This window comes from Festucalex cinctus, chromosome 1 (assembly GCF_051991245.1).
Source record: "Festucalex cinctus isolate MCC-2025b chromosome 1, RoL_Fcin_1.0, whole genome shotgun sequence".
Taxonomy (NCBI): domain Eukaryota; kingdom Metazoa; phylum Chordata; class Actinopteri; order Syngnathiformes; family Syngnathidae; genus Festucalex; species Festucalex cinctus.
Genome location: NC_135411.1, coordinates 39,928,235 through 39,954,031, shown reverse-complemented (window position 1 = coordinate 39,954,031; position 25,797 = coordinate 39,928,235). Strand labels below are relative to the sequence as shown.

The window sequence follows — 25,797 nt, the reverse complement described above, 5'->3', positions numbered from 1 at the left end:
TTTGATCACAACTGTAGCTGCTATTTACTGCAATAACAATGATAAAGTTATGATGTATTACAGTATATAAAGTAGCATAGTGACTAGCACTTTCCTACGTTGCGTCAAATTCCATTTCTGGTTTTAATAGTCATCACACTAGCCAAGCCAAGCCTGGTGGCATTTTGTGGTAACAAAAAAGAAAATGGCCAACCCCATCGTTTTACATGCGCTCACAAGATTTGCTAATGTCTTGTGTGACGCAACACATGATGAAACTTTTCTTTTGAACTTGTTTGACTTTTGAAGTATGTTCACACATTTTTTTTTTCTTGTCTTGAAGATGACTTTTGAGGCATTTGACTTTGGATGTTCCACTCAACAAAGTAGTTGTTTGTATGCGTGTGAGTAAATAAGAGTAAGCGGACATTTTTGTGTAGCAACCTTTTATTGAATAATCACTTTCGACATTGCTGAGGTTGTTTATCCTCAGTGAATAATCTTCTTTACATGGGTAAAGGCTGATACACAGACTAATAGCACCACAGGTAATGACAACTGTACAGTGACTCTGTGCCACTCGTTGGCAATAACATGAAAGGTGAGGAACTGACACTTTTTCAAGGGTTCGACTAGGTGGGTGGCTAGTTTCTTTTCCAGCCTTCAACCATGACAGATGTTTTTCAAACTCACTAATGAAATACGAAGGCGTGTTTACGCGTGTGTTTGACAGAGTCATCTCAAGCTGCACAGAAATTATACAGCAGGTTTGCGTCATTCTGTCATTTGAACTGGCGGGCTGGGCAGAATTGTTTATGGAACAATCACCCAAGGCTACAAGTAGAAAGAAAGAAAGCACCTCGACAGATGCATTTACATTCGGACACACATACATCGCTGTTTAGGCACGATGGCACATGTGGCGCCCAGCTGTTGTCGTTAATCACAGGTGAAACGCTGCTAGGTTTCGCTTCAGAGGCCGCATGATGTCACATCCCGTTTTCCGCTTTTGTTAATCCAATACAGATTTCAAGGCATGTTCATTAGTCTGCTCAGCAACATGTTTCAGTTTAGAATTTGTTCACTTTGCGTGTTCAATTAACAGCAATAAGGAATCATGAGACTTTTAGAGATTGATTTGGAATATGTTTCACATATTCTGGTTGGTTCACATGAAGTACCAATCAAAAGATTGGACACATTTTCTCACTGGTTCATTCAAAAATACGACTCTTCCAAAGCATGAAGATGTGTCCAAACTTGTGATTGGTTCATGTATTGTAACAACGTAACAACTTCCTTTTGAAATGACAAACACTGTCGTCCTTGAGTGAATGACAAGCAGGTGTAGCCTCAAATTTATTTGGATAAGGACCAAGACCAAATTTCTTCAGTGGGAGTAAAATGATTCTGTTAAGGCCTCACAGGCAAGAATTTCCCTCAGTCTAAAATCCAAGTTTAAGTTATCATTCCTGTTATGGTCAAATGAGGCTCCTTTTGAAAACAATCATCAGTTGCTTTGTGACATTCTTTACAAAAAAAACAACAGTGTATGGTAAATGAGACTGACTATTCATAATGGGACTAAAAATGGAAAGAGTGTTGGTCCTGTTCTTCCGGGCCGTGCACTCAAGGCATGGACACTCTTCGGGAGACGGTTTGGTGGAAGACTCCGCGAAGCAGGGAGGGGTAGTCTGCCACGCGGAAGAGGTGGCGCTGAGCGTAGTTGATGTCGTCGCGCTGTCCCCTGCTCACCAGCGTGCGCAGGTTGACCTCGTTGACTTGGCTGCCCACCGCGATGACGAACAGCTCCAACCCGGCGTTGGCCAGCTCGCGCACGCGCTTCTCCAGCACGGCCTCGGTGACGGCCTGAGACCTGCCGTCCGAGAACAGCACCACCTTCTTCTTGTTTCCCGTGGCGTCGCCGCGGCTCGGCAGGGACTTAATCGCAAAGTCCATGGCCTCCACCACGTTGGTGCCGTCGTTCTGGAAGGCCATCTCGTTGATGTGGTGGGACAGCAGGGTCATGTTTGTCGTCAGGCCTTGCTCCATGCGGGCGTTGCGGCTGTACTGGCCCAGAGCCACTCTCACGTTAACGCCCCTCTGCTTCTGAGCATTCAGGAAGCGCTCGGCCAAGCGGTGCACGAAGGTCTTACTCGTGTCAAAGTTCTTCTGGCCCACGCTTGCTGAGCTGTCCATCATCAACAGGATGTCGTGGCTTTGAGAGAAGGAGACTGCAAAACGCACAATGCATCAAATTAATGTACAAACTAATAAACCAACAAACTGACAATACGAATCGGTCACTCAAATTGAGATGTGACTTGGCCTTCAATACGAATGCCAGATTTGTTGTATTATAACGTACTGTTAAGAAATCAGTCAGTAAAACCAATATAAGTACCTTTGTCGCTACTTCGTGCGTTGTGGTCCTAGCATGCAAACTAGGTTAGCTTAACGCAAGGGTCGGCAACCTTTACTCTCAAAAGTTATTTTAGGTCAAATAAATAGCAAAAAAAAAACAGTCTGGAGCCGCAAAACATTTTGATCATTGTGAAGAGGGAAACAGTATGCTCGTGTTAGTCTAATGTACTGAGGGCCCAAGAGCTAATCAGAGCTGCAACACAGTAGACAAATATGAAAGCAGCATCCATGATGACATTCATTTTCTTCTGCCTTTTGTCTTCTGTTCTTGGATTATTTTTTATTTATTTAATTTTTCATACATTTTAGATTTCTCCTTTCTGTCAATTTTTTGACACACTTGGCAATTTTATGGATGTGGTAATTTCCTGCCTCTCTTCCTTTTTTGGGAACATTTTTCTCCTACCTTTTTTGTTATATATATTTTTTTACGTTTTTTTTTTTGGCAATTTTGTGGACATTTTATGGTAATTTTCAGGGTTTCTTCTTCTTTTTTTTTGCTGACATTTTATAGTTTTTTTGTTTTTTTTTAAATTCCAAAGACATTTTATGGTAATTTTCTGCCTTACTTCTTTAGACACTTTATGGTTATTTTTTGAATATTTTCTTTTCTGACTTTTTATATTCAATTCTGCTGACATTTTTTGCAGTTTCATGTACATTTTCTGGTAATTTTCTGTTTTCCTCTTCCTTTTTGGGCATTCTGTGGTACATTTTTAAGTAATTTTTAAAAACTTTTTCATCTACCTTTCATCCATCTTTTTATGACACCTTAAAAATTTAGACTGACATTTTTTTTTAACATTGAATTTTATTCATTTTTTAATAAATCTAAATCAATTTGTTTAAAGAATATGTAAAAAAAAAAAAAAAAAAAAGTTATTATAATTTTTTTTTTTTTTTTTAAGCGATCCACAGGGAGCCATAGGAGAGAGATTAAAGAGCCACATGTAGCTCCAGCGTGGCAGGTTAAAGACCCCTCGCGCAAGCTAGCTAGTACAACAGACATGTCAGACAGATGACACGGATAGCTTTATCAAAAGTGAAAAAGCACTCCAAGTTTTATTGATGGCCAGTGATTGTCGAGGGATATTGGAGTTTAAAGTAAATTATTTTAAACTAAAAAGGAAATCTTTCCATCTGTAAGACAGTATTTCTATTACTGTTTTTCTTCAAATGAATTCATTTTGAAGGTTGAATGCGGGTCAAACTACCTGCAGTTGATAATGTCTGAGATAATTGTCGCATCGATGTCAAGGTATTACCATGTTACCAATATCACAGAACTGAACAACAATACAAAAACATTGCTCAGTCATCCCTGCCCCTTTTTCCACAATGGGGAACATCTGGATGCTATTTGAGAAGTTGTATAAAACGTGGATGTTTATGTCTTTATACTTTCTTTAGCATTTGATTTTGGAGACAACATGTCCGCGATTCATCCAATCCCTACACCAACTTTCCTGTTTAGTGACGCAGGGTGCTGGATGTTATCCCAGCTGAATTTGGGTGAAAAGGTGGACTACACCCTCAACTTGTGGCTAGTCACTCGAGACATTCAGTCTCACCTTCAGTGACTGTCTCAATAGTTTCACATGTAAAGAAATTGCAAAATTAGTACAATTGCTAATAACAAAGACTTACTTGGGCACTTGTAGTCTGGGCACTTCTTATCTGGACGTGAAAACAACACATTTGAGGTCAGTTTACTTAGAACGAAGAACAAAACCAAGGAACACTACATTTCTTCTATGTGTATGTATGTGCTTTCCAATGAAAATACCTTGGCAGATTCTGGATGTGAGATTCTGCAAGAAACTATCATCAAGAAGCTCGGCAAAGTTGTCCAGGACGAAAGAAAAGCCTGGTTTGGGATCACTCTTACACACCAGATCTCCAAGCTGTTCCTGGTTGGGCTGACGGCCTGAGTAGTCCTTCACCCCTAAACCTCCCACCTGGAAGGCCAACAGATACGTTGCTCTGGTGAATGTCCAGCTGCATGGGTGTACTTCAGTCTCTGTCTCTTACCCTGATGTTTTTCCCACAGAGAACGTTGAGAGGAACCGGATCCCTGAGAATATCGGAGCGTCCGTCGGTGAGAACGAGAACGACGCGGTTCTCCTGCCTCATCAGCTTGATGGTGTTTTCCAGAGCGAAATTCAGGGCCTCGCCAGTGTAAGTGGCCTCAGCCAACCAGTTGAGGTCTTTCACAGCCCTGCACACAAATGAACATGGAACTGTTTCATTACACTTAGTTCAGTGGCCAACATTAGGACAGTCTTGGCAATAAGAACAATAATTACGTTATCAAAGATTCTACTTCATTCACAATTATAGACAAATGAACCAAACAGGTTGGACTGGACCCATTACTTGTATTTGTGAAAAAGGGTAAAAATTCACCCTAAAAACGGGTAAAAAAGAACCCAAATATGGGTAAAAAAAAATTTTAATAAAAAATGGACAGATAATCTATTTGGATCAATTTTGTCATGAGCTGGAGGTTGGATCCCAAAGTGCAGACACAAATAAGATTTTAACTATTTATTCACATCAAGAGGCGTGGAACAAACTTGACTAGACGAGAAAAAAAGTTGCACAGAGGACAGTGGTAACAGAAGTAATAATCCGACAGACACACACTTATTAGGATGCTTATATAGACAAAGAATCGATCTGATTGGTTGTGCCTAGACACGTGGGTAACAGGACTGACATGAAATTATCTGATTGGCTGTTGACCAGGTAAAGGGATTAAAGATTCCTGACATCACATAGACCTTGACATCACATAACATCACATAGCCTAAAAGCAGCTGAAACTAGATGCTAGTTACATCAGTTCAAAACAGAGACTTGTTACATCAGTACATAACAGACACTTGACCTCACGGTCATGAACCCAACTTAACAGGTCATGAACTCAAACTTAACCCTGGCGTGACCCCAGACATGACAAATTTGACCCAACTTTGAGTCAAAATCTAGGTAATTTTGTTTAAAACAAACCGGAAAATTAGTTCATATTGTCTACTTGGGTCAGTTTGCGCCATTTTCTATAAAACAACCCAAAATGTTGTGGGTCAGTGGGTCAATTTGCTCCAATTTTCTGGGTTGTTGTTGATTTGATTTGTGAGTTATTTATTTGACCCATTGTTTTGGGTTAATTGAGCAAAACAAAATGTTGGGTCAGTCCCATTTTGACCCAATCGTTTTTACAGTATGGGTTAATTTGACGCAATTTTGAATACAAAAAAATTGTGTCATTTCTACAAAATGACCCAGAAAATTGGGTCAGGTCCTCTACTTGGGTTAATCTGACCCAACTTTGGATCAAAAATTGGGTCATTTAATTTTGTATAAAACAACAGAAAAAAATAGGTCAAATTGACCCATAAAGTTGATCCATAATTGGGTTACTTTTGCCGCAACGGTTTGTAGAGTGTGTGTATAAACTCCAGTGTTCTGTCAAAGTGGAGTGTTTTTAACATATTAAATTAACTGTATGAAACTTATGATTAGTGTTAATTTTTTTTTTTTTTTTTTTTTTTTTTTTTTTTTACACTTGTATGAAAGAATGTTATAAACGAGATGCATGAGATCCATTGGTGTAGTGATTCACCTTTGTATTATGGCTTTTTCTTTTGTCATAAAAGTTAAAAATGTTTTTTTTTTTTTTTTAAATGCGTGCGTGCGTTTTAAATGTGTGCGCGTGTAGGACAACTCACTGTTTAAACTCGGTGAGGGTAGCAACGTTGCTGCCCAGTTGGACGACTTCTTGGGCTTTTGCGCCACTGTACTGCACAACACTTACCCTGGACTCGTTACCTGCAAACTGGGGAGAAAAACGTGCGTTTATCTGTTTATGTTTTCATCTGTCCACATTTCTGTGTTCCCAGCCCTTCCTGACTAATTACGTCCAAACAGGAAGAGGGGAGTCTTTGGAGAGTCAAATCAGAGCCAGTTCAAAACCCAAGACGCCAGTATGTGTTTCCCTCCCCTCTTTTTTTTTGTTTTTTTCCTCGTGGTTTTATTCCCTAACATCTCTGAGGAAGCAATTTTTTCCATGACAACATGAACCGATCGCCATTAAGAATTGAGAAGCGCAATGAACATGAACTGAACAGCACAGAGAAGGAGGACATTACCTTGACCTGCTGGTCTTTAATCAATCTGTCGACAACAGTGATGATGAAGTCCTTGGCAAGAGCAAAGTTTGTCGAACCAATACTCTCTGAGCTGTCTACAATGAACGCCAAGTCCAGAGCTGCACATTTACACTCTGATGACACACATACACAAAAAAAGGAATCCTCAAACCATGTGGTAAGTCACAGAAGAAACAGGTTTTGGTTTCAGCAAGCACTTACCGCAACAAGCTGCGAAGGATCCAAAAAGATAGCAAAACACACAAACCAGAAGAAAGTTGATGAGTGAATTACAAAGAAAACAAAACGTGTAATATTAACTCTCTTGGGTTCAATTAAAAATTCGCTTGAATAGACGTTAGAATGCTTTTGTGTGTGTGCACACGAGCGTGTGTTTGTGTGTGTAACAATGTTAAAGTCGAACTCACAGCAGAGCTTCATGATGATATCCAGAATTTCGCATTCCTGAGGAGAGGGGCGGAGTCATGTTACTGTATGGCAACGCGCTCCTCTAAATAACATTATATAACGTTTGAAGAGAGCCAGGGCGGCCTTTCAAGTTACTTCAACAAAAAGGTGGAGGGAAAAAGGAAAACATAATGTCGACATTTCACTGAGAGGACTGTACGGTGAAAGGCTGTGGGATTTGCTGTTCAGGAAATTGCATGCGTGGCTCTGGCCTCAACACAGGGTATCATATTCAAATGCAAAACTTAAACAGGCTCCATCGGGAATTAAGGCGACGACTCGGGTCTTCTGGCTAATTTATGGGCGAGAGATCAGATTCCATCTTTTTTTTAATAGACTTACATCGGTTCCTGGTGGTCCAGGAGGCCCGGTAGGTCCCTAAAAGAGACAACATGAGTGAGTGATAGAGACAGCGAGACGGTCTAATAGAAATCAACTTGACAATTATGAATCTAATCTCACTAAAACAAAAGTTCCTTGACTAGTGATGACTTTCAAGTAATATTTCTTCAGAAAACCGCCACTGCTCTACTGCAACTGCACTTTTGGGATATTCTTTAGCAACATGTGAATCCTCCAATCATTCATCACCACATTTTTTCTCTCTCACTTGGCTGCAGGAACATCCATCCATCTGTTTTCTTTTAACAGACGATAAACTCTGTTTAAGAGCGGTTTTTTTTTTCTTTCCCCCTCCTTTTGTCAAAGGCGCCTTGCTTGCATGTGTGCTCGCAGGAACTCAGACAGACAGACGAGAGAGACAATGGGCGCACACACATGAACGCATGATGCTGGCTCTGGGAGATATGCTGAACACACACAAGTCGGACGAGACGCGGGCGGGCGGATGGTGTGGAAAGTAACGGGGTTTGCGAGCTGAGGGTTTTATTTGTGGAACATGCATCCAAACATATGGTTATATTTAGACACATTCCGTATTTTTTTCGACATTGTCTTTGGGTAAAAGGCGGTATTGCACAAGTTTTCCTATTTAAGATGATTCAAACTAGGGTGCTTATTATCTGTATGTCTTTCCATGTGGTTTTATGTTGTGTTTAGCGGTGAGAGGAGCTGTGCTAAGCTTCGTCACTGCGTGTCAATGGAAGCAAGTCAGCAAAGAAAACACTGCAATAAACACAAGGCTGATCACAATACTCAAGCTTGTCATAGGCCTCCAATAGTACATTCGTACCAGAATGGGATTTTTTTTTTTTTTTTTTTTTTAGCGGTCGAACAGCAAAGTTGGGATGCAGAGACAGACGGAGGCCACACGCAAACATCAAACAGGCCCTTCGACAACAAAGTCGAAAGAGACTTAAGTGTTTCCTGCTCGTCATGCAACATTTTAAGTGTTTCCTGCCTGGAATTTAACATCATCTGTCAAAATGCAAGGGAAGTCAATTCAATACAATTAACACTCTGCACAAATGCACATTAGGATAAAAAAAAAAAAAAAAAGACAAACAACTACATTTCTGCTGTTTACCTTAAAATATATGAATATAATGGATTTGTTTTACAATTAATCTAATCTTACTGAAGCTAATGACATGCAGTCACAAGCATACAATGTGTCTTTTGTCCATATCATTTCAATAAATACAAATCCATTCACCCCCTGCTTGAGCGTGGGAGTGGGCTAATGGCGTGAGGAAGGCTCTTTTGTGCATGTGTGGACGGCAAACTATCCAAAGTCTCAACTTGAACAAACAAAGATTCGGACTCTGGCATACTTACAGATCTTCCTTCAGGTCCTCTGTGACCTTTGGCCCCTTTTGGTCCTGGAGGTCCTGGTTGAGTGTTCTGTAAGAAAGGAAAAGCTACACTTTACATCAAATTAACCCTTAGTGGTCTGACACAACGTACAAAGGTTGTTTGGTTCAGCATCCATGTTAACCACTGTAAACACTAAAGAGTATTTGGGTGTAAAGGGCCGGATAATGATTTGACTGACAAGAGGGATGTTGCACAAGTTAGCACATGTTTATAGAAGAGTTAGACTCAGCTGTTGACATTCTTCGAAAATTGTAAAATTATAATAACTGTAATGTTACATTATAAAACATTCATTTTTATATATATATATATATATATATATATATATATATATATATATATATATATATATATATATATATATATATATATATATATATATGTATGTATGTATCAGGGAACATCCTTTTTTATTTTTATTTTTTGTATTTTTTTTACTGTCCTAGAATAAAGTGCAATTGCACCTCCACTACATTAGGGGGAAGTGGAGCTCTCATTATTGAGTGTGCGCAGGGAGCATTCGCTCGGTGGTGTAGGGGTTTTGTTTGCACTGGGCATGCTCGCTTTGCACACAGCAAAAAACATTGGGCATCAAAAATTATTTTATATATTTTTGTTTTGCAGGTTAAAGTTTTTTTTTTTAAATATTGTGCTCCTGAGTAAATGTTGGTAATCAGTTTGAATGTATAATGATATTATTTATCATAATAATATGTGCGAGATGTTTTCTTCTTACTGAGGGGAGGGGGGGCATGACAGAAAATAATTGAGAAGCACTGCTTTAATGTAACATTATCTGCCACATTTTGCCAAGAGATGCTATCATATGAGAACATTTTCACCAGGTGATGTCACTATTTTCCCCTAAAGCCTCTAAATCTTCAAGGTCAGTGTCTTGTTGGTCTGTCATAAGAGCGCAGCTGCAGAGAAAGACTGTCTGTATAACTGCTGATTACAGTGAGATGACGGCCAATGTTGAGGAAGTGTGGAGACTACGCCGCTTAATTCAATTTTAGGGATTTATGTTCCCACAGATTCAACTTCAAAAGGGATTTTGGAGAATGTTGGCTCCACCGGAAGACTCAATTCTATGGTGTAACTCCACATTCACTCTAATCATAAATACTCATTTGCAGCCCAACACACCAGACAGAAAAGAGACGGAGTTCTGGCAGTATGGCACTCTGGACTGGAGTCACAAATCACCACACTCAGTATGCTCAGCTTTTTGTTATGTTGCAAGATATTTGGAAAGCAACACTGCGGCTAAATCTACATCGACAGCTCCCGTACATTTCCAATAGATGCATGAAGGAGACAAAGAGTAATGCAAACCACCTGACTTTAAAATGCTTACACTGATGGGACATTGCACTAGTAAGCACACCTATAAAAACGTATTTAATGTCATACAATGCGAGAGCTGCGTTCAAGAAATGCATGGTTGTACAAGAGCACATCTGGCAAAAAAATATGTAAATTGCAAAAGTTTATGCATATATATACAGTGTCTATAAAGTCTCTTTACAGTTTAAAAAATATTACCAAGGCAGTTGATGAGATATCTTTACTATATTTGTTTTATTTTAATCAGTGTTTCTTAAAATTTTTATTCACATTAAAATTTTGTAATATACTGTATACACCATAAAAGTTGTTCAATAAAATCCAAAAACTAAATAATAATAATAATAAAAAAAAATAAAAAAAATTGAGCTTGCATTTAACTTACGAAAGACAAAAATGAAGTTGGTGGAATTTAGCTGCCATTAAAGGCTTTACAAAAGAAACTCCGAAATTGGTGATGTCATCGGGCTCCAGACATCACTGTGCCCAAATACTTTTGAGCCCCTGGAAATATTGGTAGTATAGTGAAACCTCTTAAATGAAAGCCTAAACATTTACAATATTTGAATATGAAACGTCTCCTTGTTTTAATGAAAAGGGGGCATATGGAAAATGTCAATTTTAACTACTTGAATACACAAAGTGAAGTCTGTGGAGTGCCTGCCTCACCAAAAGTGTGAAATTAAATCACCAAATCAATCTTTGGTTATCTGAAAACATGCCTGAGCCAGCCCTTCTGAACGTACACTCTCCTGTTACGTAACAGTGGGGAGGAAATGACATCATAAGCACCATGCTTGACTGCCCATGATGTGGCAGCTAGGCCGAGTGAAGATTCAGAGCCACTTAGAAGTAAGATGGCCAGCGATAAGGCTGCTTGCGTCCTCTGTCTGAAACAATGACTCTTTTAAAGCATGGCTGGCTGATGTTTTCGTCAGCCTTTACAGTTTCAAGCAACGGATGGATGCCGCAAACAAGCAACTGATTCAAAGTCAAAAAATTCTAGTGGTTATGGTTACTAGTGGAATGTAATACATAATAATACATTCTTGAATGAGACACAAAGGACAAAGGAGTTATAAACAGATGGCAACAGAACATTTGGCAAAGTTGGCAATATGCAAAGAAGTTCTCTCTGCTTCCAGTAGCTTGCAAAAAAAAAAAAAAAAAAATAAAAAAATAAAAAATAAATAATAAATCATAGTGTGTCATCCACCTTGACTGTTTGAACTAGGACTATTGTCATGGACAAACTAGTGCTATTCAGTATCTTATTTAGATATGACCTGTTTTGTTTTTGTTTTTGTTTTTTTGTTTTTGTTTTTTTTTGGGGGGGGGGGGTGAGTTAATTTTTTTATCCTTGTATTATTTATGTATTTATGTATTTATTTATTTATTTATTTATTATTTTTTTTATAAATTTGAATAAAAATATTGCTTAAAACTTTACAGCACACCATCTTTTCTAACAGTGTTAATTAATTATGTTAAACGTTCATTAACTGGAAATATTTCAAACGTTGAAAGATATGCTTGCAAATTTTTCCTGAGCAGAGTCAAAAAGCTGCTTCATTCTTCCTTCCTGTATTTATGCTGAGATAAGATAACCAGGCTCCAGATTGCAGACAAGTATTTCGGGGCATAATTATGTACACTCAACTTCAAACAAACACGACTAAATAACATTGCACCGAGAGTACAATTTATACAAAGGAAAGCTTGTACGAAGTCTTTCTAAATACCAACTGTAACAAATGGATTGTGCCAACTTTTTTTTTTTTATGAGGAAAACCACATGTTTTGTGTTCTTTCTGTATGTTTAAGAGAGCCTGTTTGTCTGGGCGCATAATGAAACACAACTTTATACGGCATACCATGATCCAACGTAATGTCATTAAAAGCAAATGAAAACTACACAATGCACATGCCAAATGTTAATCTCAAAGTATAAATCCCGAACTTTCCAAGATTGTGTGGCTTGTGTGTGACCTGTCTTGAGGACAACATGACTGAAGAAAGTTACAAGGAGCAGAATTGTTAATGTCACAACACACTAACCTCGGAAATACAGTAATGTCAATGTAAACGTGAACAAGCTAAACTGGAGGCTGGCATGCTATATGGATGCACGCACGCACACACAGAGTAATGTCGTTCCTTCATCCTCCACACTCATTTCCTGGTATCCTTGACGACGACATATACACAGCTGCATCAGCTCAAAGTTCCCTTCCCCAATGACACACACACACACAGACACACACAAACTGTTCAGATCTACATTAGAAATTATTTCCAGCTGTAATCCAGAAGGAAAGTGTGCGAACAAGATGGACAGACAAAGAAGCACTAGAACATGCGGCAGAGAACATGAAAAGATCTTAGATCGGATTCTATGGAACCAAACGTGAGCCACAAATAATACAATTGGAAATTGCGTTGTGTGACTCACAGCACTCAAAAGATCAATGAGAAGGCAGACTCACATCAGGGCCTGAGTCACCGGCTTCTCCGTCATCTCCTTTAGGTCCAGGGGTTCCCTTGCCACCCTGAAGGCCAAAACCCAACAGTGTGACAAATGAGCTTACACAACTGGAAGTCAACTGCCTCATATACATTCTGACAAAAAAGTTCAATTTTACTATCAAATTGAAGTGAATCTGATGAAACTTACGGGTTCACCAGCATCTCCACGTGGGCCAGGATAACCCTAAAGAAAAAAAAAATGTAAGTGTTAATATTGTGTAAATATAATGTACAGCCATGATGTCACAATAACTACACACCTGGAATCCTGGGCAACCTGCTGTACCATTTCCTGGCACGCCGTCCACACCCTGACGATGGCAAGAAGAACATCTTTACATATGTTCACATACGCACGCATACAAAAACATTTCGTGGCAAGGCTTATGATGGATGGCAGACATCTGCATCCCGCTCGATCGTCCTCACTCACCCTGCCTCCCATCGGGCCTCTGTCTCCGGCAGACCCTTTGATTCCTCTTGGTCCTTTGGGTCCCTGGGAGAAAAAAAAGAGATGACAAGATGGGAAGCATATGAAAAGTGATGCGACGTGCTTATTGAAAACATTCACATGTTCGAATGATGGTTCTGTGTGCGTGTAATCGCATCTGTGAGAAATAGCACGGTGATATAACAACACGATGACTTTTGCTTACAGTGCAAAATCTTGCTGCTCGTCTTATTTTTGAGAACATTTCATGGTTAAATGGCACAGGACAACAGCAAGAAAACACCATATCTAAATCATCAATAAATTACTGGACAAATAGAATGCCTGAAAAAAAATAAAAATAAATCGATATATATATATATATATATATATATATATATATATATATATATATATATATATATATATATATATATATATATATATATATATATATATATATATATATATATATAGTGTTCCCTCGTTTTCCGCTGGGGTTAGGTTCCAAAAAATACCCGCAATAAATGAAATCCGCGAAGTAGTTAGCTTTATGTTTTACAACTCTTATAAATGTTTTAAGTCTCTAAAATCCCCGACCGCACAATTTATACACTTTTCTCATTGAGGCATTTACATGTTCTCACATTTCTCTCTTGTTCAAACTTTGACAATGTTCAAACCTTCATAAATTTTATAAAATGGGTATATTACTGTAAAAAAATATGCAAAATTGCATTTAAAAAAAATCCGCGATACAGCGAGACCGCGAAAAGTGAACCGCGTTATAGCGAGGGAAGACTGTATATATTTTTTTGCTATATCGCCCAGCTCAACTACTAATTTGCGATTGTATCTTTAAATCTATATATGTATGTACACTGTATGACTATTTTTGTAGCGTCAGACAGACCTCTGGTCCAGGAGGGCCTTCATCTCCTCTGTATCCGAGGGAACCAGACCTGCCAGGCTCACCCTGCAAAACATCAGCATTGTTATCATTAGTGTTGTTCCGATACCGATACTGGTATCGGCAGAGGCCCCGATACTGCATTAAAACAGTGGTATAGGTATCGGTGACTACTCACAAGTAACATGCTGATACCATTAATTCCAACGCTAATATAGGATTTTGGATGCAACATCTTTTGTCTTGCTCGTGCACGACATTCACTGGTATGTGACATGCTCACTGCATGCCGATCTAAGATATCCTATTGGCCCTTGAATGCTCTGAACCAATGGCAGGACAGCTTTTTCATGTTGAGGAAAAAAAACAACAACCTTAGGTATCGGTATCGGCCGATACTGCAAAGCTGGGTATCGGAATCGATATAGGGGGCCAAAAAACAGTATCGGAACAACACTAGTTATCATGCAATGAGCCTGAAGCAACGTAGCTCACTACATAGCAAGCAAACAAATACATAAATAAAAAACACTTAAAGAAACAAAGTCTAATGAAAAAAAAAGAAGTTCTAAAACGTGGACGCTTGCACGGATTAGTCGCTATCAACTTTGTTGCAGAAAAAAGCTACAGTGAGCATAATTCCATACAGATTAAATTGTTTCAGTTCCATGTTTGTGGCGAATAAAATTGACCTCCACTTTTCATTCTTTTGGCTGACCCTCAAGTAACAAATATGTTTCAACACTTAAGCTTAACATGGCTAAAATGCTTTCCAAGAGTGATTCGAAGTAGAGTAGTGTAATTGATGGTCATGTTGTGCCATGACCATCGGTGGGAAATACCAAGTTTTCAGGGAGTCTCATTTAGTTATTACATTTGGAGAAGTTTCAACAACAGCTGGGCTCAGCTGCTACATGACCATTTCTCCACCAATGTAAATAATTGCTGTGATATTACACTATTTTTTTTTAGGCATAGAAAGTCCATAGCTGACTGCAAGCAGTGATTTATTTACCTTGTAAGGACTTGACTCTGAGGACCAAAGACACGCCACTAAATACAGTTGACGTGAATATAAAATGTTATTGCTGAAATTAACTTTAGAATAGCAGTCATTTTGACATTGTCACATTAAATATCGGAAATATCCAGGCTTTAGCGATGACATCCATTTCATTCAGTTTATAGATAGGCAAGAAGTTGTGACATAATATTTGTTATTCAATTGTTTTGCCTTGGTAACAGTTTATCGTTTCAAGAGGAAGTCAAATCCACCCATTCTGATTAATATTGTGTTTGTGAAATACGGGTTAAGACGCAAAATCAACCTGTTTTTACCCATCTCAGTGGGCGGCCATTTTGTCACTTGCAGTCAACTCAACATGACATCACAGTTGCTCAGGGTTCAGGTAACGACCAATCACAGCTCAGCTTGTCAATGTCGCATGACCAAACTCTGAAAACAGGTGAGCCGTGATTGGTGGTTACCTGAGTCCTGAGCAACTGTGATGCCATTTTCAGTCGACAGCAAGTGACAAAATGGCCGCCCGCTGAGAGAGAGAAAAAGAAAAAAAAGCCGAGTACGCCATCGAACGAACCAATCACGAGCGAGCTACGCCCCGCCATCTACGGCGTGCAAGGATTGGCGACGTGTGCACCGCAGCCGGCCACGAGCGACGCGGCACTTAAAATTCATGGCTCGCGTAGATCATGTGATCTACGCCGGTCATGTGACATTTACAAGCTGAGCTGTGATTGGTTACCTGAGCCCTTGTGATGTCATTTTCAGTCGACAGCAAGTTGCAAAATGTGTTTTTCAAGGTAGTAATTGTACATGAAAAATAATGAAAATAACAAATTTATTATAGGCAAAATATTAATGTTTGACTGCCAAAAATGGCTCAATAAGTAAAGTATTCATTTAAAAAAAAATGGGTTGATGGTCCATTACTTAAAGTCTATAACCACTGTTTGTGGTGACAAAGTGTATTGTAATGGGAGGGAGGTTAGGTTACATAAAATAGTTATCTCTTGGGGTATTAATTTTATTTTATTTTTTTTCCCTGGTAGTATTATTTTATTTGGAGATGAAAATACATAATTAGAAATGATCGTCAATCAATGTTACAAATCACCAAATCTAGGGGTGACCTTGCACTGTATACTGTATGATATTATTAGGTTGTTTCAACAGTATTAGTATTGCACTGAATCATAATTCCAAAAGCATTAAATTATCTCATTTAATTTGCTATTGCGTTTGTAGCAGCATACGAGTGTGGTCCAGCATGTCCATTTTCTCACTTCGGACAGTAGTTCTTTACTCTCCCTTCAGTTCTGATGAGGAAAAAATAGTAGCACAAAGGATCCATTGAAAGCTCTGACATCACGGAGGTTACCGCAAGTAATCCATGTAGAGCATTATTTTTGATGTATTGCCTGGAGCCTTATTAAGAACCATACTGAGGCTTTGGCTGCAGGAGATGGAGAGAAGAACTGAGTCAGAAGGGAAAGAATGAGCGTTGATGTTCCCGGGAGGGCTTGAACACTCAAACTGGGAGGAGGAGAAAACATACGCATGAGTGGGAAGCACTCTGGGGCTACGGCCAGGTTCAACACTGTTAAAATGTCCCGTCTCAGTGTGCTCCCCGTCAGTGTGAAACATCAATGCGCATGCGCACTCAGTCCTCCTCAGAATGGGGGGAAAAAAACAAGCTGCTGAAGTGAAAAGTGGGTGTTTTATGGAGTTGTTGGATGAAACAAGCCGAAAACAGTGTGCCACTGTATTTCCTGCGTGTATGTACGATTGTATTTGAGTGTGTGAAGGTCTCACAGGGTCTCCGTTGGGGCCAGTTGAGCCCTCTCGTCCCTGCTCTCCGCGGGGTCCTGGCTCCCCCTGGCAAGGAGAAGAACAAATGTATAATCCGGTTTACAGGCAATAAAGCAACTGGAGTCAAGCTGAATTGTGGGGAATTTGGGTCAAGTGGAAACCCAAAGCTGAGGTTGTGCATTGAGGAAAGTTATTTTATTTTTTTTATTTTTTAATGACAGAAATAAATTATAACTGAACATGGGAAAGTAGTAGTCTGTCTGTCCTAGCTCCTCAGTACTCGTGTTAATTTGATCAGACATTTGAAAATTTAGTCTCAGTTTTAATCACACTTGTTAGATTCATAGTTATAACCATTTTTACTTAGTCAACTATAAATCAAGCATTTTAGTCTTTATTTTAGTCCAAGAAAACATTTTATTCATGTAATTTTAGTCAACAAAAACTGTCAACATTTTAATCTAGTTTTAGTCAGGACAATCATTTTACCACTGTTTATTTTTTGGTTAGCAGATGTGGAATATTTTGGATCTAAAACTATTTCACGCAAATTTTTTTCTCTCATCTTTTTGATGAAAAACAACTCGACACACAATTACAGGATATCAACAAGTGGCTACTATGACGCCATGCTACAAGCTAATAAATTAGCCAGCATTAGTTAGAGTTTGGATTAACATTATTGTTGGAATATTGTAGCCATTGGATTAATGTTACATTATAAGTATAATTTCCTTTTTTTTAACCTTTTACCATAAATCCTCCTCCTGTCTGTCCTATGTTTGAGCATGTGGCACTCGCGAGCTGCAGATTTGAAACATGACAGATTAGCAGAGACAGGATTTTACAAAATCCTATAATTTTTGTCTCGTCTTTGTTCATGAACTAAAATGTCCACAGATTTAAGTCCAAGTTTTTATTAAGTGAAGTACATGTTCATCTCGTCTTCATTAGTCGACAAAAATTGATGTTGATTTAGTCCCAGTTTTAGGTTTATTAATGAGGGTTTTCGTCTAATCTAGTTTGAAAAATGTGTGTTGATGAAGATATTTCTGTGTAGTTTTTGTGAATGAAATTAACACTACTCAGTACAATAATAATTAAAGAACAATGTGTGTGCTCAACAGCTGCTGATCAAAACTAAAGCATAGCATTGAGATTTATTAGTTATTGGAGCCAGTTCACATCCTGGCCGTTGAGCACGGCACCAAAGCCACAACTGTTGGGCCTGGGAAACTATGACATCTGTTTTGTTTGTTTCTTTTCTTTATGTACACAACATGCAGCTGTGTATTTTGGCCTATAAGTATATAGTCTGTTTGACCCACACATTGTAAAGAGTGCAAATGGGGACTAATCAAATGTTTGTATGTCCTGTCGAGGCAGCTGAGGAGCTCCACTATTCATCATCATTATCACTTACTGCCTCTCCTCTTGTTCCTCTGTTGCCACGGGAACCTTGCTCCCCCTTCTCTCCAACTGCTCCCTACAAGAGATTACCAACCACGAAGACTTACTGCACCAGCAATCCACATGACAGTGATGAGAATCAACATTATTTACGATCTCGCCACGAGGTCCGTCTGGTCCTGGTGCACCCTGAAACACAAAGGAAATGAGATGAACGTGACCATTTGGGGACCAAAGTTTTTCTGGCTTGAACCGGGTGAACTTACATCGTCGCCGCGCTCGCCTTTGTCGCCATTAGCTCCTCGGGGCCCGCGATCACCCTGCCGCAGCACATGATAATGTCAGAACTTTCTGTTTTTTGGGGGGAGTGGAAGAGGGTTTCTCTGTCTGTTGGTTTACCTGAGGTCCTAAAGGCCCATAGTTTCCAGGTCTTCCTGGTTCTCCATCTTTTCCATTATCTCCCTGGAATAAGAACAGAGTGACTTAATAGACCGTGTTTATTTCAAAGCCACCAATTACAATGCATCTTACTTTTTCTCCTTTTGGCCCATAAGGACCAGCGTCTCCCTTTGGCCCAGGCTCACCCTGAAGACCCTGGAAGAACAAAAACAGCTACAGCTGAAACCACAATGCTCAATTGTTGCGGCAGACAAGCATGCGTGCACATGTGTGTATTTGTGGGCAATATGTCTATACGGCTTCATTTAATTAAACAAACTGACAGTAAGAATGTAAACCTAGCAGTGATTAAAGAGCCAGGCAGGTTCTAGACCTGATATTGGTCAACGCCGCTCAACTGAGTAACAATGTAAAACATACAATTGTAGCTACTGACAAATTTGGAAACAAAATGCCTGCAGATAAAACTGGTCGGTGTATATGATTCTGTAAAGTTAACATGGATAATTGAGAGAAAGAAAAATAAATAAATACTGTGTGCATATGAGGGTATTTTCAGACCCTAAGTCTGCACAAAAAAAAAAAGATGTAAACATTTCATGAGCTAGTTCCCTTTCTTTTATATAGTGAATGTAAATGTCAGCAAAGCATGTAAGGCCGCACTATTCCACATATACCGACACGCTTAAACGCAAAAGCCTCAACTCTGTATTGGTTTTGAGGCAGCATTGCAGGAGGCTAAACTGTCTGGCTGACACAAATCAATCATCCCACTGACAGTGACACAGTTGCATCAGTTCAGTCAATTTTGGTAGTGTCGCTTGGTGTGTGCGTTCATTTGTAGGATGACCATCATGGAGGAATGTGAGGGAATGTGCGCGAGAGGTTGCCCTCCGTGTAAAATTTCATATTCAGGAAAAAATATAAGAGCACGTCTTGTAGTAGTAGTGATCATTACCTAATTAATCATTACATTAAATTCATTTGTAAATATATCATTTCTTTAGATTAAAAATATAAATGCAAAATTAATTTCTTTTAAAGTATTTTTGGACAAATTTTTACAAATAACATGCAAATAGATAAAGTATCACTGATCTGTATATATGACTGGATAGCTGAAAGCCCAGACACGCCTGTGTAAGCCACTGAAGCCACAGGGCGGCCATCTTACTCCCCCCATCTCGCAAGCAAAGTACTCTATACGTATAGATTAGACATACACAGCTCGTAGGCTCTTAGTATAGTACCAGGGGACGTGCATGTGCATGTGCATGTGTGTGTGTTTGGGGGGTGGTGGGATGTGTACATACTGTACGTGTGACAATATGTGCTGCTTTGAACAACCCCTTTTTCTTTTATCGCTCAGTTCCTTAGAACCCAATATTAGATTTGGCAGACATTTTTTGTTGAATTACAGTTATAATTCTTTAATAAAAAAATATACAAGTTTCCTCCTGTAAACATCATTAAGCATATAATGAATACATGTATTTAAGACAAGTTGTAAGATGTCTTAAGTCCTCTTGTTTATGTTTAACAAATTTAACACATCATAAATCATGCTGTTTCTACTACATACTGTCTCAAATGTTCTCCAGTTTCGATACTGTAAATGTATAGGATCGTATGTGGAGAAACGTTTCTTGGGAGGAGCAAGATGGCCGCCCAGTCGCTTCAAGAGCCTTGGCCTATCGGCTATCTAGTAATATATACAGGCCAGTGGTGTACATCTACAGAGCAACTAATACTCGTTCCGCACTCTTTGACAATGAGAGCGCCACTGCCACCTACTGTAGTGGATGCGCAATTACACTTTATTCCAATACAGCAAAAAAAAAAAAAACATGTTCCCCGAGGTCACACGCACCACACCAAGGTGGGCCCGCCCCCTATTTGAGAAGCACTGGGTTAGACTCAATGGGCATGACTTTTAAGTTAAGTTAAAGTACCACTGACTGTCACACCCACCTAAGTGGGGCAAAATTCATTCTCCGTTGTGTGCTCGGGAATCATTTGGTGATCTAACCCTCCAATTCCAACCCTTTTTTAATGCTGGGTCTCAAGCAGGGCGGAAATGGGTCCCATTTTTAAAGTCTTTGGTATGACTCGGCCAGGGATTGAACCCACAACCTCCCCGTCTCAAGGCGGACACTCTACCACTAGGTCACTGAGCTGTTTTTTTCTGGTCAATTTCTATAGTTGTGGTTTATATTATAATTAATTTTACATATTGCCAAGTCAGTTGGGCTAAATGTGCTCAATAATGGACTGGTAGGTATGAGTCAGTGGGCACTACAAGTCCACAGGTGAAGGGACACGACTACTTGACACGCCCCAGCAATGTCAGCACACTGATTGAGATAATAGATCTTGTACTCACATCTGATCCAGGAGATCCTTTACAGCCAGGAAGACCAGGGAAACCAGCTTCACCCTAATAGAAAAAATACAGCAAAGGATATACATTTTTAATGACTTGAGCATTTCAGGGGAAAAAAATAATTAATTGTTCAAATCTAATTTTGTGTATACATTTCTAATCAAATATGCATCAAAATTATGAAAATGCATTTTTTTTTTCATTTTTAAAAATAGTTAATTGAAAAAGTATGACTGGTTGTTGAAAAAATTATTGGAGTTTGCTCAGTTTTTCGTTTTATGTTGCCATTTGACAAAGTATTCTTTAGTAAGGAGTCTATATCTAATTTATATCTCCGGATAATTTTTTGAGATTTGTCAGGGGTTGGCACGTTTTGTAACCCACCTTGCGTCCATCAACACCATCATTTCCCCTTAGACCTTTGTCTCCCTGTGGAAGAGCCACAGACACAGAAGAGAAAGTGAAGCAAATGGCAAAGACTCAAATACAGTCGACGCTTGCAGAGAATGAACAAACGTGTGTAGAAAATCAAGCTCACCTTGTAGCCTTTGTGTCCTCTTTCTCCCTGCAATGAACATTTATTATCAGTTGTGTCCAATGCATCAGTTATGCTACACACTAATTCTAGCACATACAACAATCAATTTTTTGTATTTGGATGACTTGATTATACCTTCTCTCCTCGACCACCTCGGTCTCCCTGTAAAAAGAAAAGCACACATTGTAACACATTCAAATGGATGTTTTACATTTTGGATTATGATAAGGCGATTTAATGATAATATCATTCGGTCAGTGATATTAATTAAAGTACCGGTAAGTGACATTCACTTGGTGTCTACTGACATGGACAAGTGCCTTTCATTCAATTCTAGTATAACACTATGGGGTCAGTCATGTTGTAGTGGAGGTTTTACCTTCATCCCACTGTATCCAACAGGACCAGGATCGCCAACGCTGCCCTGTAACATAGTGGCAATGTTGACGATTATTATCATTGCGATGTAATAATGGCAGAATGAAATATTGAAGATCAAAAGTCACGTACCATGGCACCAATATCTCCTTTCTCTCCTGGCATTCCGGGACGACCAGTTTCTCCCTGTGAAAAGGTAGTTAACATGTCAGATTGTCACAGGTCAATTCTTCAGAGTCAAACTCATTTTGCATATTGAGAAACCGAAAGCATAATCTTGTATTGCCATACCATGCCACCAGTATCTCCATCTGGTCCCTTAGGGCCTCCTGGAGCCTGTAGCAAAGCAAAATGACAGTGATGACAGTTGTTGAAAATCAAACAAACATGCTAGGAGTTGTAACAAAAGTGTCACATTGAGCACTTACATTGCAGTCAAATGAGCAGCACTGGGGGAAAAAAAGAGGTAGAAATTTAGGGCATTGAAAAAAAAAGTAAAGTAAGAAATAATTTAATTTGAGATACAAAACCGACAATCAGACATACCACGTCCTTGGTCTCATTTGTCTGAAAAGAGGGAGAGAAAATGTTAATAAGATCCAAATACAACATTTGGGGAATTAGAGAAAGGAGAAGACAATCCATACGATCATATCAATGATGGTTCTGATGGTTCCCATCTTGGTGGCTCTGGAGTCATCTGCAGCTGTGAAGTTCTGCCTGTAGTTTTGGTCAGTGGCGATGATGGAAAGTCGAGTATCCTAAGAGGGCAAACACAAATGGGAAATCTTTAACATCCATAAAACACTACATTTAGATTTTTGTTCTCAGTGTCACACATAAATGTGCTTTAAGTATACAGTACAAATTGATGACATTCAACAGACATTCATACAACATATTCAGTGTTTTACATTTGGTTATATATATTGTATTGTTGTACATTTCATCCTTATTTGATTCCATCTGTTCTCGTCATAACAGTCTCTTATATCTACCAATCAGCTCCCTCAGCCAGGTGTTCCTTGTTGTCTTGTTTGTTTGCTTGTACTGTATTTAGTTCTCTGGTTTCTTTCATCTTTGTTGATTCAATGTTGGTTGACTCGGTCCTTGTCAGCAGCCACATCCCCAAATTATGTTATGTCATACCTAGTCCCAGTGTTTGTTTGGTACCTGGAAGCTTGAACTTGTGTTAATTTATTCATTCATACATTTAGTATTCTTGATAGGCCTATTTCCATTCTCCTCATGATCCTTTTTGGGGTTTGGAAAAGAGATTGTTGAGAATCATCCTGTCCTGCCTTCTTGCTTCCCTGCACTTGGATCCTCAACCTTGCAAAACTACGACACCATGTTTGTTTTTATTTATTTATTTTATTTTTATTTTTTTATTATAACAATTCAATTAAAATTGACTGACAAAATGTCTCTGACAAAATGGCATGTCCCAATCTATGAACTACTTTTAACTACTTTTATTTTTATTTTTAATTAAATTGAATTTTTTTTTTTGGGGGGGGGGGGGGGGTATCCTACATACACAAAGCTTATGGAAAGTCTTCCCATGAAAAGCAGAGGCTGCTACAAGTGCAAAGAGGACCAAGGTGTCTCAATACTAACTTTTGTCCATATAATAACTCAATACTAACTTTTGTCCATATAAAAGACATGACTATCATGATTCCACACCAGCTGCACAAGAAAGAAAAAAAAAAAACAGCCATGTGAAATCAATACCAATGGCCCACTGTAAAGTCCATCCGCCCATTTTCTCCATGATGATGATGATGTCACTTTAGGCAAGATGGCTGCCCATCAATACAATCATCCATCCATATTCTATACCACTTGTTCTCTAAAGTTGCAGATGAGCTCAAACCTATTACAGATAACTTTGGGCAGGAGGTAGAATACACTCTGGACCGGTCGCCAGTCAATTAAAGGGCTGATATGACAAAAACATGTCCGCTCATATTCACACCAATGGAAAATTCAATTAACCTAACATAACATCCATGTTTGGGGGGATATTTGAGATGATGAAAATTCGGCGGTTCACCATTACAGAATAAACAACAGGTGCAAGTACCTCCTGATCAGGTGAGATGGCGACGGCGAACACCTTGACCCCATGTAGCCGAGCCTCGTTTGCAGCCTCCTGCACGCCTCCACAAGGCTCCTTGTAGCCAGTGATGGGATGCCCGTCAGTCACCACCACGATGTACTTGTTCTCATGGTAGTGGGAACCCCTGAAGAGCGCAAAACAGCGAATAGGTGAACTTTTCAGGAAATAGCTAAGTTTGTCAATGCGGAACCCATTTATGTTTAACTGTATTATTATCATTGTGAATTATTATTACTCTATGAGCAGCTCAGCAAGACCCCTCTTGATGGCGCAGTCCGTGTAGGTCCCTTTGCCGATATATCTGATGGTGTCGATGTCATTCTTCAGGGCCTGGCGATCAGTGCTCATGTCACTCAGCTCGCGCACCAGGATGACGTCGTCGCTGTAGTGCAACGCCCCCGAGTTCCACGTCAGGTAGCGGTCGCAACTATGCCGCCTATGGGGGAGCGAAAACATGGATGAGTTTGTACCACGATAAGACACTTCAAGTTGACGTTCAAGCGTGCGTTCTTACATGTCCCTCAGCTCATCGATGAAGCGCTTGGTGAATTCTTTGATCTGGTCAATGTAAAAGTTGGGAGGTTTCTGCCTGAGGGCCACACTCTCGGATGTATCCAATACGAAGAAAAGGTCAACTGGACATTCTGTTCACACAACAAACAAGCAGGCAATAATGGTGACGGTGACGACACCAAATGAGCACCCAAAAGGTTGTAGACAAAAAGCAGGGAGAAAAAAATGCAAGCTGCATGAAATGTGTCAATGCATTCCATGAAAATGAGACCCCAGGTGCAGCACTACAGACCTCCATCAGGTCTGACACCCATGGGTGGTTGCTAGCAGAATCATGCAGGCCTGAGGCTCTACAACTCCTACAAACCCCAAAATGGGAACACTTCTGGAGCGCCATCTTCTTTTGCTTTAACCAATCTGAGTGATCGAGTGCATCTTCATCAAACGCTCAAATTCAACAACATGCACTTGTAGGCCTTCATGTTCAATTTACTACATTTTCAATGTATGCTTGATGCTTCTTTCCTAAACCCATTTGACTTTGAAATCTCATGCCCGAGTGTTCTTAAACGCAACAATGCACATCTGGACCATCACTTGCGGGAATGTCACTTCAGCATGCACCACGCGTCATATTTAAAGATGAAGAGACAACTTTAAATGCGACATGATTCATTTCACGCAGAATATACACAGCATTCTTTCAAACAAATGAAAAAAGCGAAACTTACCCGCGGACTTGGGTCTTTGGATCTGCGTTTGCGCTCTGGCCAGGAGGACGCACAGCAGCACAAGGAGCCCTCTCAAAGTCTCCATGGCTGAATTGCTAAAAAATTACGCAAAAACAAACAAATCCCCCGAAGAAACAAACGCAAAAGCGGCCCGAACCCCCAAACCCGGGTCTTGTATGAGTTAATTCGGCGAAACTTTTTGCGTTCCACCGCCCAGCCGCAGTCAGTCCAGGCGAGAGCCAGAGCGCGCAGAGGACGACGACGCGCACGACGAGGGAGGAGGGGGCGTGCACGCGCCTCTTTTCCGTGCACGACAGCTAGAATTGACGAGAACGCGCATAGACTAAAGGTTTGCACTACATCTCAGATATGCTTGCTTCCTTATAAGGACTCTTGAGAGAATTATGAATGTACGAAAAGGCAAAACATGCATGCTTATACTCTTGTATTTATTTTTCACAATAAAACTTTAACTCGAT

The 25,797-nt window shown here is 39.6% G+C and overlaps 1 protein-coding gene across 1 annotated transcript; it reads right to left on the bottom strand.

Annotated features, from left to right (window-relative positions):
* Nucleotides 1-408: 408 nt before the first annotated feature.
* On the bottom strand, nucleotides 409-25,599 carry col6a1 (collagen, type VI, alpha 1). Its single transcript, XM_077535495.1, has 35 exons — nucleotides 25,319-25,599; nucleotides 24,589-24,718; nucleotides 24,310-24,510; nucleotides 24,039-24,198; nucleotides 22,597-22,710; nucleotides 22,496-22,516; nucleotides 22,378-22,398; nucleotides 22,241-22,285; nucleotides 22,082-22,135; nucleotides 21,951-21,995; nucleotides 21,707-21,733; nucleotides 21,572-21,598; nucleotides 21,418-21,462; nucleotides 21,034-21,087; nucleotides 18,783-18,845; nucleotides 18,651-18,713; nucleotides 18,518-18,571; nucleotides 18,405-18,440; nucleotides 18,265-18,327; nucleotides 16,845-16,907; nucleotides 14,015-14,077; nucleotides 13,105-13,167; nucleotides 12,932-12,982; nucleotides 12,820-12,855; nucleotides 12,632-12,694; nucleotides 8,760-8,825; nucleotides 7,365-7,400; nucleotides 6,983-7,019; nucleotides 6,777-6,785; nucleotides 6,555-6,688; nucleotides 6,135-6,241; nucleotides 4,435-4,621; nucleotides 4,190-4,361; nucleotides 4,051-4,080; nucleotides 409-2,213 (listed from the first exon to the last, which is right to left on the bottom strand). The coding sequence occupies exons 1-35, from the start codon at nucleotides 25,401-25,403 to the stop codon at nucleotides 1,609-1,611; spliced, it is 3,030 nt and encodes a 1,009-aa protein (XP_077391621.1). The 5' UTR covers nucleotides 25,404-25,599; the 3' UTR covers nucleotides 409-1,608.
* Between the last annotated feature and the right edge of the window lie 198 nt (nucleotides 25,600-25,797).

Excerpts from the sequence above, each read along its gene's own strand:
- col6a1 (XM_077535495.1), bottom strand. The coding sequence starts at position 25,403 with ATGGAGACTTTGAGAGGGCTCCTTGTGCTGCTGTGCGTCCTCCTGGCC. Across the intron at positions 22,136-22,240 it reads ATGGAGATACTGGTGGCATG|GGAGAAACTGGTCGTCCCGG; the intron begins GTATGGCAATAC and ends ACCTTTTCACAG. Across the intron at positions 21,088-21,417 it reads ATGGTGTTGATGGACGCAAG|GGTGAAGCTGGTTTCCCTGG; the intron begins GTGGGTTACAAA and ends TTTTTCTATTAG.